The sequence below is a fragment of the Oryza brachyantha genome, chromosome 4 (genome assembly GCF_000231095.2).
Source record: "Oryza brachyantha chromosome 4, ObraRS2, whole genome shotgun sequence".
NCBI classification, from domain to species: Eukaryota; Viridiplantae; Streptophyta; class Magnoliopsida; order Poales; family Poaceae; genus Oryza; species Oryza brachyantha.
The window spans coordinates 7,675,848-7,695,672 of record NC_023166.2 but is presented as its reverse complement, the minus strand read 5'-3'; the positions used below and the strand labels follow the sequence as shown (position 1 = coordinate 7,695,672).

Genomic DNA, 19,825 nt, shown 5'->3' with positions numbered 1-19,825 from the left:
TTAACGGTACAATATTTGCTATAGTAGCGAACAATATTTCAAATACATTGTTCATAATATTTATTTACTATTTCTCTCATATAAATAGTATTCCTCTAGATTAGATCCGGACCGAAAAATAACACAACCGTTCATGTTTACCAGTCTTGAAGTTCGAAGATGATTAAAATATTTAGCCTAAAAAATTAGAGTTGCGAATGGATGGTCCCGATGGTAAGCTAGAGAGCTAGAGGGCAGAGGCAGCTTGGCTAGGTCCCAAGTGAAGTGACACATTAGTCCGCTATCATCTTCCGTCTGGTCGTTACATGAACATAAACGACTATCTAATTTCTGATATCGCTATTATATAATACAAATAACGAATTTAATATTATATAGTTAAAAATTCTAATTTAAAAATACGGACGTTTAACTTTTATATATTTATTTTATCTAAACCTGTATTGTTTAACGGTTTGAAAAACAAGAGCCAAAAAATAATCCACCTAAAACAAGGCATCCCACATCCTATACGCTAGCTAGGCGATGGCAATATACCATCACAGTAGTTCGCGCTGGATTCTCGGCTCGATGTACGCACACACGGATTGAAGCAAGAACACGCGCCAGGCCAGACACGCTAGTCTCTTAAGAAAATATCTTTTTGTTTTTTATAATACATCACTCCACGTATATACATATTTAAATTTAACACACCTAAATTATATGTATATTTAGAGTCACTTTTTTTAACAAGTTAAACTTGAACCATGTAGTAATATAGTCGTATTACATATTAACCTATTTTTCTATAAAGTTTTAAATTTTTTCTCATAAATTTTAAATGACATAAAAAAAAGATATTCACCCAAAGGTTGTTAAGAAAAAAACCCGCTAGGCCTATATATAACGGCGCCGCGCGTGGCAACAAGTAGCACACAGCGCAGCACACGGCTGTAACAATGGCCGCCTCCGCCACCTCTCTCGTGCTCCTCCTCCTCCTAGTCGCCGGCGGCGAGGCGGTGGCGTCGTCGTCGAACGCGCCGCCGGCGCCAGCGGTGGTGGTGGGCGGGAGGACGGAGATCAGGGACGTGGGCAGCAACAGGGAGGTGCAGTCGCTGGGCCGCTTCGCGGTCGCCGAGCACAACCGCCGCCTCCGGCACCACGGCGGCGCCGGCGCCGGGAGCACCGCCGACCCGGTCGCCGTGAAGCTGGCGTTCGTCAGCGTCGTGGCGGCGCAGAAGCAGGTCGTCTCCGGCGTGGCGTACTACCTCAAGGTCGTCGCGAGGGAAGCGCACGCCGGCGCCGGAGCCGGCCGGCCGTTCGACGCCGTGGTGGTGGTCAAGCCCTGGCTCAAGTCCAAGGAGCTCGTGTCCTTCGCGCCTTCTCCCAAATAATCAGCTCAAATTAATGCCTTCATGAATCACTTAATTAATCGTTGGACTTTAGCAATTATTATGCATGCGTGATTTAATTTGTTTTGCTTCCTTTCGGTTGTATCCATGGAAAATAATCATATATAAATAAAGTCGATCAGATTCGTTAATGTATATTTTGTAGGTTCATTTCTTATGGTTGTGATATGTTGTCTGTTTTGTCAACATATTCATATACATACTAATAAATCCAAACATAAATAAAATGTCTTCCATGTGAATAGAGCGAATACTTTTGAACAATATCTTGTTAGATTTTTGAAACTTTAACCATCAATAGTTTCTAAAATACTAGTTTGGAAACATAAAAAAAGTGTCTAAATTTGTCTCCATAATTACTTTCATAGTCTCATAAACTTGTAAATTTGTAAAACTATATATAATTATTTTAATAAAAAAGTATGGATAAAACTGAGCAGCAAAACTTTCAATAATCATATATTTGTGATTGTATATATTATATAGAAAGTATATGTATAGTGCTAGTGGTTTTTAAATATATAGTTGAACTCCTAGGCTAGACATGAACAAGTTCTATTATATATTGATGCTTTTTCATTTGTATCCATGGGCAATAATCACATATAAATTCTGGTAAAACAATGAAGTATAAATTAAACTCGACCAGATTTGTTAATGGTTATTGTGTATGTTCATTTCATTTGGTTGTGATATACTTTTGAGCAAAATCTTATCAGATTTTTGAAACTTTGACCATCAACAATTTCTAAAATACTTGTATGGAAACATTTAAAAAAAGTATGTAAAGGCCACACCATAAAACATTCAAACATCATATATTTGTGACTATATAGGAACTATTTATATATAGTGCAAGTGGTCTTTAAATAGTTGAATGCTTAGGTTAAGACATGATCAAGTTATATATATATATATATATATATATATATATATATATATATATATATATATATATATATAGTACTCCCTTCATAAAAAAACCCAAAATATCCAGATTTATTCCTAGAAGCTCTGTAATAGCAGTTTATATTAGAATTAACATGTATAATAGTTTAACTATAAGGTTGGTCTCCAGTATTTTTCTCATCTCTTTTTCTTTCACTTATGTATTTAATACATCTATCTTCAATCATATATAAAGTTAGCTCTTGTTTGAGAACCAACACTATTTATTTTTTATTTTTTCTCTCCTCCAATATATTTATAGCTAATTTGCAGCCTGCTATTATAATTGCTCTATGATGGAAAGAAACTAGTCCGCACTTCTACTTAGCGTGCATAAGGCCACTTCCAATAGGTATCTATAAGCTATCTATAAGATGTACTACCTCTGTCCCATAATAAGCCCATTTTTCGTTTTTCCGTGTCCAACGTTTAACCATTCGTCTTATTTGAAAAATTTGTACAAAACATAAAAAAATTAGTCACATATAAAGTACTATTTATATTTTATTATCTAGTAATAATAAAAATATTAATCGCAAAAAAATTTCAAATAAGACGAATGGTCCAACGTTGGACACGGAAAAACGAAAAATGAGGTTATTATGGGACGGAGGTAGTACTATACAATTTTTTAATAGAAGAGAGATAAAAGCTATCTCTTTATAAGAGATAGTCTCTTACACATATTTTAATGTCAAGTGAAAATGAATCATAGGGTCATATGTATTATGAGTTATTTGCTAAGAGCTAGATCATTGAAGAAGTTGTCTTTTAGTATGCTTAGAGATAGTATGCTATCTCTGTTGTTGGAGGTGGCCTAAGAGCAATTACAATAGCATGCTATAAGCATATTTTAAAGAGATAAGAAGAGAGAGAAAGAAGGTGTGCTACTAATTTGTAGTCAGCTGCACACAGGCTCCAAGATAAAATATGTGTATGACATGTGGGACCATGTATTGATGTTTTGTAGATAACTATTATATGAATTGGCTATTAGATTGACTATAGATGAATTGGAGCCATTAGTTGGTTATACTATTGATTGGAAAAAAGTGCTGGATGTATAGGAACACGTGAGGACGAATCAAGAATTAGTAGATACCTCTACAAGTCTATCACACACAAGTCTCATCATCTCTATGTGCTAGATGGTCCAAAATTACACAAATTTTAAACTTGCCTGGGTGTCAACTGTGTCATGCGGCTTATCTAAGTTACATGTATGTGGATCTGCACCATGAGAATTACCATACAGCAACATATTATGCTGCCCCACCGGGAAAAAATTGCTCAGTCAAATGAAAGATACAGCTATTGTATCATGGGTGAACTGTGACTAACTTGCAGCAGAAGTTAATAATTTGAAGGCTACACTGTTAAATTTTCTGAAAGTTAAATTAGTCATCCCCTAGTAGAGATCTGCAAAGTACTCAGGATAGATTTAGGCTAAGATAGGTTCTACTCATCATGTGACAAGTGCGATCCTTTCAGCCATTTTGGGGCAGATAATATTGGCTTTCAATGTATCTTTATCCGAGCTGAAAGTTCATCTATTTCTTGAATTTTCCCTAAACCGAAAAATGTAGTTGAAGCTTCAGCATTCTCATCAGCAGAAGAAATCATACTAACATATATATGAATACCCATCTGACCTGTATGCAGGCCAATTCCACTAGTAGTACACTCGTACTGACAAAATGAAGTGCAGTAGGAAAAAAAAAAGTTAAAGCTTCAGTATAAGAAGCTAAGCAATTTTATAATTCTTAAGAAAATACATGAGGTATTACTTTTTTATACGTAAATTTTGGTATCTGTTAGTACCTTAAGAACTAAATTTTACACTAAAATTTTAATACATATTATACCTACTCAACCTACTCAAGAAATATAAAATTTACTCCAAGAAGTTACCATCAACAAAGGTACAGAATAAATCATACTACAGTAGCTGCGTACTCATCTCACCTCGATTTGTACTCATCTCACCTCGATTAGAAAGTTCTCTTTCAGAGTTTGTTGGTAGACAGCTCAAATAAAAAACATAAGGGAACTACTTGGGGCAAATAAAGTTAAAAGAAATATTCTTTCCCTGCTGCAGGGTTCTACGTCCCCGTTTAGATCTTTTAAAATAGCAAAAGTTTTATCATTTTGAAATACTTTTTGGTAAAATAGATCTAAATACTAGAAAAATAAAATAATAATTTTGTATTTGGTATTTGGCAGTCTAGAGTAGCAAATTTCACCAAAAAATGTATAGGGACACGGACCACCTCTCAATTTTGCCAAAAAATGACAACTTTACATGCTTTTAAACACCAACTCGTAAAAATACAATGCCAAAATTTTTGCCACCAAAACTTTTGCTATTTGCTATTTACCATTTCAAATACCTCTAAACAGGGGCTATCTATTGATTTCTCTCCAAGTTTAGTCCATAACATCACTTGTCCTGTTGGAAACAAATAGTAATGACGTGTACAATGGTTTTTATTAGTGAGCTCTCTTCGTTGTCATGCAATTAAATTTGAAAATGTGGAAGAGAGGGGGAGGGGGGAAGTGAAACGTGGTTGTTACGGGTAACAATGTCTTAGAGTCAAGTCAAGTATTAGTATTTATTAAAGAAAATTTTATTGCATGGGGACTGATAAAAAATGAAAGAATGGTAATAAAGAATTAATTTGGTGTATTAATAGTTTTTTTAGAACGGTGTATTAATAGTTAGGGACCTTGTTATGTTAACTACTCACTCCGTTTTATAATGTAAAATGTTTGCCTTTTTTGTTTGTTATGTTTGACCTGGTTATGCAATGATTTATTTTGTTTGTGACTTAGGTGATGTTTAGGACAATAGACTTATTTTTAGTCACTTGTCTTCATCAAATATTTGGACGCTTAAACGTTGATTATTAATAAAACATATTTATAATATTGGGCTAATTCGCGAGATGGATCTATTGAGCCTAATTAATCCACGATTAGTATATGTGATGCTACAGTAAATATGCTCTAATTATGGATTAATTAGACTTAAAAAATTCGTCTCGTGGATTACCACTTATTTATCAAATTAGTTTTTTTTATTAGTCTATGTTTAATACTTCAAATTAGTGTCCAAACATCCGATGTGACATGGAGCTAAAAAGTTTAGCCCCATCTAAACAACCCCTTACTTTATTATCAAAAGAACTTTAAGCATGACTTGTTATTTTTTATATTTGTATTAAATTTTTGAATAAGACGAATGATCAAACGTTGGAACCGAAAAAAATCAAACATCTTACATTATGAAATGAAGGTTGTATTGTATATGTCTTGGCTCTAGGCGATATATTTAATTAAAAGATCATAACTGACTTTACCTTTATACATGTCTTTAGAGCAAGTTCAATAGTATAGCTAACTACTAGCTTTAATTCATCTATAGTCAATCTAATAGCCAATTTATATAATAGTTACCTACAAAACATCAATGCATGGTCCCACATGTCATACACATATTTTATTTTGGAGTCCGTGTGCACGGCTACAAATAGTAACCCACCTCTCATCTCTCTCATCCCTTATCTATTTAAAATATGCTTATAGCCTGCTATTGTACCTGCTCTTAAAAGCAAATATTTAGAGACATGGGCCACGTTCAGCTCAAGTTACCCTACCCGCATATTCCCTCGTTTTCTGCGCGTACGCTTCCCGAACTGTTAAACGATGTATTTTTTATGAAAATATTTTATAGGAAAGTTGCTTTAAAAAATCATATTAATCTATTTTATTTTTTTATAATTAATAATTAATTAATTATGTACTAATCTATTAGCACGTTTTTCGCGCCAAATAACTAACACCCATTTATCTCCTACCGAAAGCGGCCATGGTTTATCCTAAAAAAGCATCAATAGTTGTGGCCACTGAATGCGACAATGCATTGGAATTCCTATAGAAGTTTGAAAGAATATTACAAAGAAAAGATTGTACTAGTGGCTAAGACAACACTGCAACGATAAACAGGGGCATAAATTCCCCGCTAAAATCCTAGAAACGATCCGGCCAATTGCAACTTCGTGGGACTCTCGGAGGCTCAGACCCCCGTCTTTCCGCCTATCTTTTTATAAAACAAAATTTAAATTTTCGAACCTAAATTTAAAGTTAATTTCAGAGGATTTTCACTAAAATTTATTTTTCAATCATGTCTTTTAGATAATTAAGAATACATATATAAAATTTTTATTCATTAATTATTTTATACAAATATATTGTCTAGTTTTTCTATGAAACACTCAAACAATCACCCTTAAAAGGTTTGTCAAGAGGATCCATGATGTATAAATGATGATATATAGTTTTATTCTTTTCTGCATTCATTTGGCACATCTACAACTATTGGTTGCATCACCAGGAGCAGTCACCAATGCAGCGGTGAAATGCACAAGTGGGGCATACCAATTTAACAGTTGGTCATCTAATATTAGGGGTGTTTAGATGAGCCTAAACTTTTTAGCCTTACGTCACATCGGGTGTTTGGACACTTATTATAAATATTAAACATAGACTAATTATAAAACTAATTACAGAAATGAGAGCTAATTTGTATGACAAATTTTTTAAGCCTAATTAATCCATAATTAGAGCATGCTTGCTGTAGGATCACATAGGCTAATCGTAGATTAATTGGGCTCAATAGATTCGTCTCGCAAATTAATCTAAGATTATAAATGAGTTTTATTAATAGTCTATGTTTACTATATAGTAATTCCAAACATTCGAGTCCCAAACACCCCCTTATGCCATCTTTATTAAATTATTGTCATCGCGGTACTAGTGAAAGGCATGGGATACCAACGAACATCATATTCTGTATAACTTATTATTATTACTACTACAGAATAGCATATCTGAATTGAAGCTCCAGACTACTTCCCAGTTGAGCAATTTTACTGTTCTTGAGAAGGTACTAAGTGGTACCAAAATTCCGTGTAAATATTGGTACCCCTTGGTACCTAGGTACTAGAAGATACCAAATTTTACACTAAAATTAGTATCTCTCAGAACCTACTCAAGTATTGTAAAATTACTCTTCCCAGTTATATATCATAATATACTTATTTCATACATTCAGCTATGTTGACTGCTCCAAACATTAGAGATCTTCAAAAGTTATTCTCAATTCTAAATATATATTACAACAGATGTCACAAAAAAAAACTTTACTGTTTTGGCACAGATTGCACATGATTCTATGTGACAGTGGCATATGATTGCGAAAGGGTGAGCTACAAGGCGTACATCCTGCAAGGCCTTTGAAAGGAATATAATTCATGATTCAGCTGAGAATTTCTGCAAAGGAATGACCATTTGTCCCCTTGCAGCAGGACAAACAAATACTAAATACTACCATATTAGGACAAGACGCTACTGTCAAAGAGGATGCAAAATTACTGGAGCCAAGTTGTTACAAAAAGAGATTCAAAACTACTTATGCAATGAAAGATGAATGGTTATGCGTAACTTTCATTTACTGTACTAACAGATGGGCTTTAAAAATAGAAAGGAACAAGTCAAGTTTACCATATGAGGATATAATAAGTTCAGATAAAATTACCAGCTTTATGTTACTCCCTAAAAAATTGATCATTTTCTGGGAGCAATTTGATGTATTCCCGATATTTCCCATACGCTGAAAAGAGATCTATCAACAAGGAAGTGGTTCTAGAAAGAAACCCATCTCGTCAATTCTGGACATATGATTTCCAGCCTTGGCAACATTCTGGTTAGGATGGCCGTGTGTCAACCCACGGGTATTTTAGGATTGACTCTAGTTCAACTAAATGAACTAAATTTTATTTTATGGTAAAACTTAGCTTATTTTGTTGAACTAGAGCTGACCCTAAACTATCTACAGGTCAACCCATATCTATCCTTAATTCTGATAATGATTTAATAGACGAGAGTTGGGACCACAGTCATTCTTCTCCATTGATGAAAACAGATTGGCAGCCTCTTCAAATGACTCGTCTCTTATAAGATTTGTTATCATCATGCTGCAGGTATAGATAGTAGGCACCAACCCATAAGTAGATATAGTAGCAAACAATTACTTAACTTGTCTTCTGCCAACTTTGAACATTGCACTAATTACCATATTGAAAGTAACGATATCAAACTTGACATTCATAGCAAACAATTTCTCCAACAGCATCTTAGCTTCATCAGTGCAATTATTTCTACAAAGTCCTCCAAGAACAGTACGATATATGTGAATCTGCACTGAGATTCCACTTTCAATCATCTCATGGAACATTTTCTTTGTGGCAAATGTCCTCCGAGCCTGAAAGAGACCGTGGAGTATGATATTATATGAAAAACTTGTAGGTGTGACTCTTATTGAACATATCTCTGAATAGAGTTAATGCATCGTCAATCTTTCCATTTTTACAATAGTCATCAAGAAGAGTATCATATGTGTGAATGTCAGGTTCAGGACCAACTGACTCCATAGCATCAAGTAATCCAACAGCTTCCTTCATACTGCCAACAAAGCAATATCCATCAATCAGTGAATTGACCGTAACAATATTAGACCTCTGACTGGTATGTAGAATCAAGTCCACAATATCTTTCCCTTCCACTACCCTTCCTTCCTTGCATAGGTTGTTTATAATGGAGTTGAAGAACTTGATGCAAGGAGGAGGAATTCCCTTGCTCAACACTTTACAAATCAATTCCTTGGCTATCACCAAATCACCATGATTACAGCAGCCCTACCCGGTGATATCAACCATGTGGTTGAATTTTATCTAGTGCATCATCCAGCTTCCCCATTCTGCATAAAGTTGATATCACAGCTACAAATGTGACTGAGTCAGGGCTCACTCCTTGCTTCTGGATCTCTTCAAATATAAGCATAGCCTTATCCATCATCCCACATCTAGAATATGCATTAATCAGTATTCTGAAAACATGGTGGTTAGGTACGATACCTTCACATACCATCAAGTTAAAGAGATTATTAATGCCGGTTAAGCACCCTGCAGTAGCATAACCGTGAAGCAGAATACCATAGGAGATAGAGAGCATCAGGTTTGGGGCCCTTCTGTAACATTGAATCAAAAAAATATGTTTTGCTTGAATCTATTCTGCCATGCTTGCAAAGAGCATCCATCAAGGAATTACAACATCTGGCAAGAGACCAGAGCTTGACATCTCTTTGAACACTCTTAACTGACTCCTTCCACATTACTGAAGTGGAGAGTATCCGTGGATCAAGCTGTTGTAGGTAATGCTATCAGGTTGAACACCAGCGTCAGCCATCTGTTGTAGAACCTCTCAGCCTTATCCATCGTCTTTGACCTGCAAAACCCATTGATAATTGAACAATAAGTCACCACCAATGCCCCCTGTTCGAAGAAACCCATTGATGAGGATGCTGTAGGTGTAGCGCGTGGGAGCAGCACGTGGAGAGAGGCCCATCGGTCCATCCGTTTGGATAGCTCCACGGCGAGGGCAGGGCCATGGCGGCGGAAGGAGGCCCGCGAGGCGAGCGCGGAGAGGAGCTCGTCGATGGCGCACGGGGTCCCGGGCTGTCGCTGTGCAGCAATTCGTCGAACAGGTGGCGGGCGCGCGTCGTCAGGCCGAATCGTCCCCGAGCAGAGCCGCTCCCGGAACACGGCGTAGGCATGAGAAGGAGTGGGAGTTTCGGCAATGCCGTCGCCGGGGTGGACGACGCCATGTTGCTGCGGAGGCGGTGGAGCTGGCGAAGATAGAGAGACGGTGGCCGCCGCGGTGGGACATGACACGTTGGAATTATACGGCTCATCCAAATTTTATTATCCGCATTATAACCATCTAACATAGATCTCTACTCATAAAATTCACTCTAACAAAACATTTATATATATAATATATATATATATATATATATATATATATTACAACCACCTACTCTCACATTGGTATTGCTCTTTCGTTTATGATTGAATGTTAACATATGGATGAACGTTATCTTTTCAATATAAATGATGCTCTATTTTAGATGATGGGATATATTATCTGCTAAAACCATTTTTTTCTCTTACATATATATTTTTAGGATGGATGATAGAATAAATAATCTATTAGGTTTACTCTAATCTAAGGCCATGGTATGACCCACCGCATGGGCATTTGGCCTAGCCCAAGCATGACACGATACGATTGGTGTCAGGCTTATGTCGGCCTGGCATGATAGTTGGGCCGATGCCTTGGTATGATGGGCTGGTCCGACATGCCCAGTCCAAGTAGTAGGGGAGAAAAAAACTATTAGTGATCTAAAATAGACTTAATTCAGTTACATAAGTTTTGGCCCAAAAGGAGATATATGTAAAATAAACTTATTCTAGTCATACAGGACACGACCCAAAGAAGAGGGTGGAAAATAACCTATTCACACAGCCCAAAGAAACAAGGAAAGAAATATAGACTTATTTACTGAATAAGCACAATGGACCATAGTACTGTTAACACCAAAATTTAGTAAATTTTCGTATTGGATTCGGATAAGGAAAGGTGCAATTGCCGATAGATATTTTATCCAGAAGAGACCGAATTCAAAAAAGAATTGTGAAGACCAAGTCTTGGTGGCGTAAATTTATCTATTAATTAGAGTTAGTTAGGATTTTTATTTTATCTCTAAGGTTCTTAGAGTCCAATCGGGACATGTGTGTTAGAGATCGAATCTATCTGGGAGTTTGTTATTTTTTTTATCTATTAGGAGTTGTATGTCGTGTCCAACACGGTCTAGCCTCAACCCGAGAGTATAAATATGTATACCTAGGGTCATTGTTTTTCATCTACTTCAATCAATAGATCAATTACTCTCGGCGCATCGCCACCCTCCTAACCGACGTTTCAACTCCGGCGGAACTTGGCACCTGACGTGGGGCTGCATCGCTTTGATCTCCAGCGAAGGAAAGTCCATCGTTTCGCTGGCCACGGTAATCGTTCGGCTAGATTAGAACTGTCTCGGTTCAGTCCGATCTTCTAATCTAGTTGCGCGATTGCTAGTTATCGTATCAGTTTCAACTTAGATCACTTTCGTGTTTTGAGTTGATCTGGTCGACCACTTTGAGCGATCTATATTGGTTTGATATTTGCTATTTGACATATTCAATTTATTATTGTCTCGGTTAGGTCCGATCTAGTAGATTGCGTTTGTCAGATGGTTTATATCAGATTGATGTATTTTACTCATTGTTTTACCGGAGTACCAGCCGATAAGTTACCAGCCATCGGCTCATTGGCTTGATAGCAATCTAGATCTGTTTAGTATCTATCCTGACATTGCTAGGTTTAATTTTGAACTGTCTCGGTTGGGTCCGATCTTCTATGATTATTCTTAGCAATCTAGGCTAGGTATTTTATAGATCTTGGTTGTTTGTCTTCTGTCTATAGCCGATGATTTGTGCGACCTACATGCTTATCATATTTACATCAATAGAGCAACCGATTCCCTTACTGCATTGTTTTTATACCAATCAGCTTGATTTAGTTAGATCAAAAGTTATTTATGTTGCATCGGCTTATGAGAGATATATGATTCATTGTTTATTCCAAGTAATTCGTCGGTTTATTTATTAGCCTTATCAATCTTCATGTTTCCTATAATCATATCGTGCTCAACTGCATACTGTCTTGGTTAAGTCTAATCTCTGTATGTCTAGTTCGACCTGGTTATAGGGGCTTGTCCGATCGACTAAGATTAATAAGTGATTTGGCCGGTTACGTTGGTCTAATATTTAATTTAACTCTATTTCTATCAAGTTTCTAGCCAATCCAAGCTTTTTACAGCCGATCGTTCATCCTATCGGCTAACCGTTATAACATAAACATCCGATCGGTCGGATTATTAGTTACCTATCAGCTTGATAGCCGATCGACATGTTTTAATGTTTATCTTGTCGGTTGCAGGATGAGCTGTCTAAGATTGACTCTTAGGCCTTCGTGTGTGACACGTCATATCACATTTTTTATGTCAACAAGTACCTTCGGGCTAGCTCAGCATGGCCTGAGTATTATTGGGTCGTGCCTAGGCATTCGATGCAGCCCATGGGCCAACATGGCCCGACGTGTTGATTGGGTCGTGCCAGCCCGATGAAATTCAGCACGGGGCCGGTCATGCCTGGGCCGGGCCGGGCCACATAACCCATCTGACCATCTATAGTTGGAATTAATATATGGGCTAAGTCCCATATAAAGATTAATTATTTAGAAAATCACAAAAACTTATCTCATAGGATCTATTATCATCTCTTCTATTCAGCAGAAGGAGGCCTTCTTATAAAGGAGAATGCTCTCCTAGTCACTTGAGGCATGTGTGGTGGAGAGAGCACAAAAATCACACGTGCTCGCTCGCATCGCTAGTCATGTGCACGCGACATGCAAGTTAATGGTTTGCTAATTTTATCTTTGGCGACGTTATTGGTGAATTCCTTAAGTACAAATACATCTGCACCTACATAGGGGACTACTAAATCTGTCAATGTTGACCATTGACAACAATGGAGATGGAGGTAGGTACAGAATTTACCTATTGTTTTTTATTCAATCTACCTATAGTATAACTGTACAGTTGGCCATAAGGCCCGAGGCCCGACGGCCTAACCCAAGGCACGACGTCATGGGCCGTCCCAAGCACGACACGGCCCGGTTGGTGTCGGGCCCGGGCCGACCCAGCCCAATTGTTGGGCCATGCCTGGGCCGCGCCCTCGGCACGATGGGCCGGCCTGGCACGGCCTGGGTCAATAAAAAAAATATTAGGGACCTTAAATAGATTTAATTTATTCATATAAGGCCTAGCCAAAAAATAAGTATGTAAAATAGATTTATTCTAGCTATATATAATCACATCCCAAAGAAGAGGGAGCGAAAATAGACTTATTTTACTAGCCCAAAGAAGTGGGGGGGGTAAAATATAGACTTATTTTTTAAAAAAACACGATGGGCCATCGTGCCTTCGGGCCGACCCAGCACGGCTCGAGTGGTATTGTGTCATGCCTAGGCGACCGGTGCCACCCGTGGGCCGGCCCGATACGGCCTGACATGTTGATCGGGCCATGCTGGCCCGACGGACTTCGGCACGAGCCCGACCTTGCCTGAGCCGTGTCGGTCCAGCCCGCCCATTTAGCCATCTATATATGACCGTATGAGATTTCTTTGTCCACCTCAATCTTGAACCGACTCGGTTTAATTCAATTTTATAAGATATGTTTCTAGAATAGCATGAAGCACTAGTTGTTATATTTTACTTTAGCTAATAAAAGTTGTTTTATATTTTTCTTTGCATACACAAATTCCTATAAGACCAATTATCACGATCAGCTAGGCCCTGAAGTGACTATTGGCTGCAAGACCAACTGTTGGTTTGGGTTTAACCTTGCTTTCTTTTTTATCAGTGGTAGAATCAAACTATCTGTTAATTTATTTTCAGTTGATTCTAAAAAAATTAGATACAGCACTAGAGCAATACAAGTAATACAGAGACTTTCACGCCTTCGTACTTAGCACGTGAGATAAATAAATTTTAGAGTAATGATCTTAGTCTACTTAATTTATGTGGCTTCCACAGGAATGCTTTTGTGGCTAAGAAGTCGGTTGTTTGTCAACCAAAGTAGGGTTGCGTTTGCGTAACACAACCGTTGGTACGTCGGTCTTCACTCTTGTTGTATAACGACATTTCGATCGATGTTACTACACCTCCCTTCATTAAATCTTGACGCCCTGACAGCAAAAGAAGCAGCAACACAGGGTTTTTTTATTAATGATGTGACGTGATTTTGCTTATGTTTGCTAGCTAAATTTTAAATTTTAATCTTAAATTTAAAGTTGATTTTAAGATTTTTTATTGTAGTTTTTTTTATTTTGGATCTTTGATCGCCATGAACACGTATATAACAAAATTATTTGTAAATTATTTTCGTTGCAAAATATATTATTTGGCATTTTATTTTGAAAAGACAGAAGATGACCCTATCGTTAGTGCTTGGGGACATTCGAATTCTTCCTGATATATACACGGATGAACCGTAGTCCAACTATTAACGTATTCATAAGATCAAAAAATAAAAACAGAAAAATGCAACATTTCTTCAATCTTATCTCTGTGTGGCCTGTGTCTAGTGGGTACCTATGGGATCAGAGTATCAGTGGCGGATGCAGCATTTTGAGAATGGGCACGAGAAGTTATAAACTATTATTACTTAATATAGATGGTGAATATCTATTTAACAAAAACAAACCTAAAAATACAGTTGTACCCCTAATTTTTTTTAAAAAAAACAAATAAATCTCATGGTATATTAAGAATACAGCATCTGTACCCACGACGCATACTAATTTGAGCCTCCTAAAGAACAATAAACTATAGAGCTGTTTAGGGTGCTCCCTCTTACCACTCTAGCCTAGAGGTAAGAGTGAAAATTGATTGCTGAAGGGTAGTTTTGGCCACTGAAATCACGACACACATGTGTTCGCATTCTTTCTTTTTGTGGTTGCACTTAATTAGGTAATTAAGGGTAGTTAAGGAAACTTGTCACTTAATTAGGCTTTTGTAATCACTACATTCTATATTTGCATACAATTTTTTTTCTAAAACCATATCAAATTATTACATCACTATTCAAATGCTTTGTAGGGATTTATATGCCTATTATACATATTTGCTAAAGGAATAAAAATTCAAATTTTCACATACTTTTGAATATAAAGTTTGAACTTAAAATATTAATAGCAGGTCGAACAAGAATATTTGGTTCAATTTGAAACAAACATGGAACAACCACTTGATTAGATTTAAGAATAAGCTTGAGATTAGCCAAATCGAAAATAAGCATTATATAATGCCATGTGCAGTTTAAAATTAAAATATCTAGTTATTCTTTTGGTTCAACACATTTATTTCCATAGTTTTAAACTTGAATTTACAATATACATGAATCACCATTTTATTCAAATCCTCCTAGAAGAGAAAATATAGAACATGTGTACACCTATAATGAATTAATAATATTTTACTCGGTACGATTATTACTTTTCTTGTGAGTTTATTGCATTTTAATGGTGATTAGTGATTACTACTTCGTTTAATTATATTCTTTCTTTCTGTGTTTGCTTGCAATGCATTTTACCATTATTACCCTTTGGTGAGCTATATTTCTCTCTCACCCCTCATGACCATTAGATCTAATAGAATTAACTGACTCATATTCATTTAGGAGCACTGTGCAATTTTCCTAACCTATATCATGTACTCTCTCTCTCTTCTTTTATTTAACGTCATTGATTTTTAGATATACTTTTAATTATTCGTCTTATTTAAAACTTTTGTATAAATATGAAAACTATAAGTCATGTTTAAAGTTCTTTTAGTAACAAATTAAATCATAACAAAATAATTAAAAATTATATATTTTTTAAAAAAGATGAATGGTCTCAATAGTTTCTAATGAAAAAACGAACAAATTATTGCTCTTATATTAATTATGCAAAGTACAACTAGGCATTGTTACAAGGGATTGTTGTATTTTTTTTTTAATGACGGATGAGATCATCATGTCTTTATTTCAAAAATCTATTGACAATTATTACGTAGTTTTATAACCAAGTCTCATGACTACTATAAATTTAATAGAGACAAGAAAAATGAACTAAACAACACCAACTAGACAGCGATATATTATAGGATAACCTAATCAGGGTTCCCTTACCATTCTTCCCGCGAAAACCGCAGTGTCGCGCTCCCGCGGATCTCGTAAGGTAATTGCAAAAACCGCAACGAATTTAAAAACAAAAAATTTAAATTCAAAACTGCACGGTAAACGCGGTTACTATGCGGTTTTGCCCACGGTAAGCACTTGCTGAAACAGCGCATGAAAACCACGGTAACCGTGGTTTCCCGCGCAGTTTTTACGTCTGAAACCGCGGTACCGCAGGTGTGATATCAAATAAAAAACATTAAAAAATCTTAATAAATATATGAAAAATAGGAAATTATTTTGTGACTATATTTGTGAGTTGTGATATAGGAAAAATAGAAAAATAGAACATGTTTTAGGGAAAACAAGAAAATTTTCACATGACCCTTTCTAAATTCCTGATATTCCAACATACAAACATGCACCGTTGTATCAACCTTCATCAAATAATTCACACCAAATTCACACCAATGACAAGTAACAACAACTTCATTTGATTGCTACGTTACAACTATAACTACTGCTCATTATTACTAACGTACACATATAATTTTTCTCCATACATATTTTCCATACATCCATCGTTGTATATTTGTATTTCAATATTATGTACCCCAGTGCCTAGTGCAAATTAATAATGACTCAACAACAAAATATTCTTAACCATCTTCCTATGAAATATTATTTGCAATAGGCTATTTTTTAATTTTGTTTTCCAAAATTCTCGTTTATGATTTTTAATTACATCGAGAATATACTTTTTCATGAATTTCTTTGACAAAACTACACTATATATCAACCTATACAACATATATTTTTTCCATTAAATTTGCTCAAAATTTTTAAATTCTCCTCAAATTTAAACTCGGTTACCGTGGCTTACCGAAGCCGTACCCCATAGACCATGCAGTTACCGCCGCGGTAACCGTGGGATCGTGAACCCTGAACCTAATACTGAATCTCCATCCAAATCTATGGAAAATTTGCACGACAGTAGTCTCTAAACTTCTGCATGCATGCATGCACCCACATAGTATAAGGCCCTGTAAATGAATATATGAAGGACCAAATTAGGATGAGGTGATGCACATGCTCTTAAACACCCAATAATTTTTTAAAAACACCTTACAAGAGTTTACCAGAGATTATAGTAATCTGATCTCTAGATTATCACAATAATCTATTTAATTATTTTAGATTATTTCTAATAATGTATATTACAATAATCTTAAGTGAAAGAAAATAGGACCCAACTTCCAAGGCCATTGACTAAAACCTTTGTAACATAGCCTAAAACCACAACCAATGGCTTGCTCTAAAGATTACCCGATGAGAACATATTCTCCAAGTTATGTCAAACCTTAAGCTTTTCCCCTCTCTCAAGTACGGATTTGTAGGTGAAATGGGTCTAGTGGTATGCCACGCAAAGGGAACATGTCATCTAGCACATTACCATGTTCTTTTCGATGAAAAGATCAAAGCCTCTACAACGCAAACTTTGACTACAACTCTCATTACACGAAGGTGGCCACCCCGGATCCACGTGGCCCACTCTGAGGGGGATCAGGCTCGGGGTCTGAGAGGCAACTACCCTCTCGTGAAGGGGTCAGGCCACCCCAACCCCTCAGGCCCTCAGTCTGGATGTCAAGCGGCGTGCGAGACTAAGGGGCCTAGTGCATGCCGCCCTGCCGCCACATTTAATGCACCATGCCACTCACGTGGTACCGTATTTAACGTGGCATACGAATGGTGCGGTGAGTCACCGCTAGACTGATAGATACAACGGTGGACCGGAAGTATGTCAGGGGCATGCGCCTGCCCCCGGCAAGGGATAGGACTTGTCAGCCATTAATAAAGAGATTTTTTTGCCTCTCCTCTCTACGGGAGAAGTGACACCCCATTTTTGAGGGGCCCCTTCATTGCTTTCCGCCGCGCCTTGTATACGAAGGTACCGAGGGTCTTCAACATTTAATATGGAAGAGACGTCGGTCGCTCCGCCCACGTCACGACAAGACATGGTCCACACATGAAAAGACGTGCACTATCATCGCACGCCTCGGATTAGACGGACATTAAATTCCCTAAGCTATGTATTCCTCTTTTTTTCCTAAGGAGTTGTGTCCAGACATTTGTGGGATCCCCTTACAGTACAAAAGGACGCCCTAGCCTAAGGTGAAGGGAAGCTCTCTTCGGAGAATAAAAAACCCATAAAGAACTTAGTACGCTCCGCCACTAAGCCTTTCCCAGGTGTAATCCTTGCCTCCCATGCAACCAACCATAGAAGTAGGTTTTAGGCTTCCCAACGGCCCGACCCTGTATACATCGTTGTGTTCTTCGCACTGTTCCTGAGGGGTCCGACCCCTCTCCTCTCAACAATGCTCTAGCTCTCACCCGCACCCCTAGCCGAACCAACAAAGGGTGGCCCCGCAACTTCCCACTAAAGGGCATTCACTCTCCGATAGGATTGATACAAGAGCATTGACTTTTTCTTAGTCTAAAGAAGAAGAGTAAGAGCCATGGAAGCCTCCGGCACCACATCTAACTCCTTCAGGGCATTCACTATGCAAGCTTCTTGTTCAAGTGACCTGATAGTGCCACGTAGGTTGAAGACATGAGTCTTCATCCACAATGCAAAGTGGTCTGGTGTAAGTTTCCATATCATCCTTTCTCATTATCTATTACAGTCCTTATACTTTGTCAAATGATGTTGAAGCACCAAAGTTTACATTAAACACCCTAGAATCTAGAAAATATTATAATTATTTTCCCTCTACTCTCTGTATGCTCCCTCTTCCTCTCAAACTCTCAACATTCCCCTCTTTAGTTCTCCGGCGGCATCCCCCTAACTCTCCTTTTGCTCCCTCTTCCTCTCAGCCACTCCCCATTCACCTTCTCCATTTGTCCTTGGCGAAGCTCATCCAGGCACAGATCAAGACAATGGCGGCCAACAAAGCTTGCTCTAGCATGAATCGGGGCGGCAGGAGCTGGGGGTGGCGCTGATCGAGGTAGCTAAGGCTGGTGGAGATAGGGGTGATGCATATGATGCCTACAGGGGATGGTGGAGCTGGGTGAAGTGATGTCGAGGTTTCTCCTGCTCCTCGTCTCCACTAGGAGCCTCCTTCTCTCCCCACCAGAGGAGAGAGACACGACGGTGGAGCGAGCTGCAACCGCACAAATCGGGTGACAGCGAAGCCCATCAAGCGGTGACGGTGCATATCGGGCAAAGACAAAGTCCATCGAGTGACGACGACGAAGCCCATCGAGAGACGACACATATCTCCCTCTTCGCTTTTCCTTCTAGTGAACATAACACCAAAGCAACCGCTTTCCCCCTACTCATCCCTCCTACTAGCGACACCCCCTTGCCCCCATGATGGTGCCACCCTCTCCCTCTGCATCATTCCACCCCCTCATTTGGCGACGATATGTAACACTACCACCAGCTCTCCTCTTTGGCAGTTGTTCTAGGAGGAGAAGATAGCAACAATGGTCGAGGAGATAGATCAAAGCCGTGGATGTTATCGTCCTCCTCATCCCTCTACTTCAGACCTGTACAAAGTGGCAAGGACTTGATGAGGCAACATATGTGGACGGGCTCGTAGCATAGAGGATCTCCGGTATGCCCCTCCCTCCCAACCGCACTGCCTCTTGATAGAGCTCCTCGTTCACCCAATGTCCCAATGCATGTCTTGGACTGTTGGACGTGTCTTTGTAGGGCCTGTTTGGTTGTCTGTATGAGGGTTAGCTCGCATCTGTCGTGCA

General features: G+C 38.0%; 1 protein-coding gene and 1 pseudogene across 1 annotated transcript; one reads left to right on the top strand and one right to left on the bottom strand.

Moving 5' to 3' along the window:
- The first annotated feature begins 928 nt into the window (after window positions 1-928).
- LOC107303999 (cysteine proteinase inhibitor 10-like) lies at window positions 929-1,517 on the top strand. Its single transcript, XM_015835923.2, has one exon. It carries the CDS (start codon window positions 942-944, stop codon window positions 1,374-1,376), a length of 435 nt encoding a protein of 144 aa, XP_015691409.2. The 5' UTR covers window positions 929-941; the 3' UTR covers window positions 1,377-1,517.
- A 6,363-nt stretch (window positions 1,518-7,880) lies between these two features.
- LOC102702751 lies at window positions 7,881-18,725 on the bottom strand (annotated as a pseudogene).
- Window positions 18,726-19,825: the final 1,100 nt, after the last annotated feature.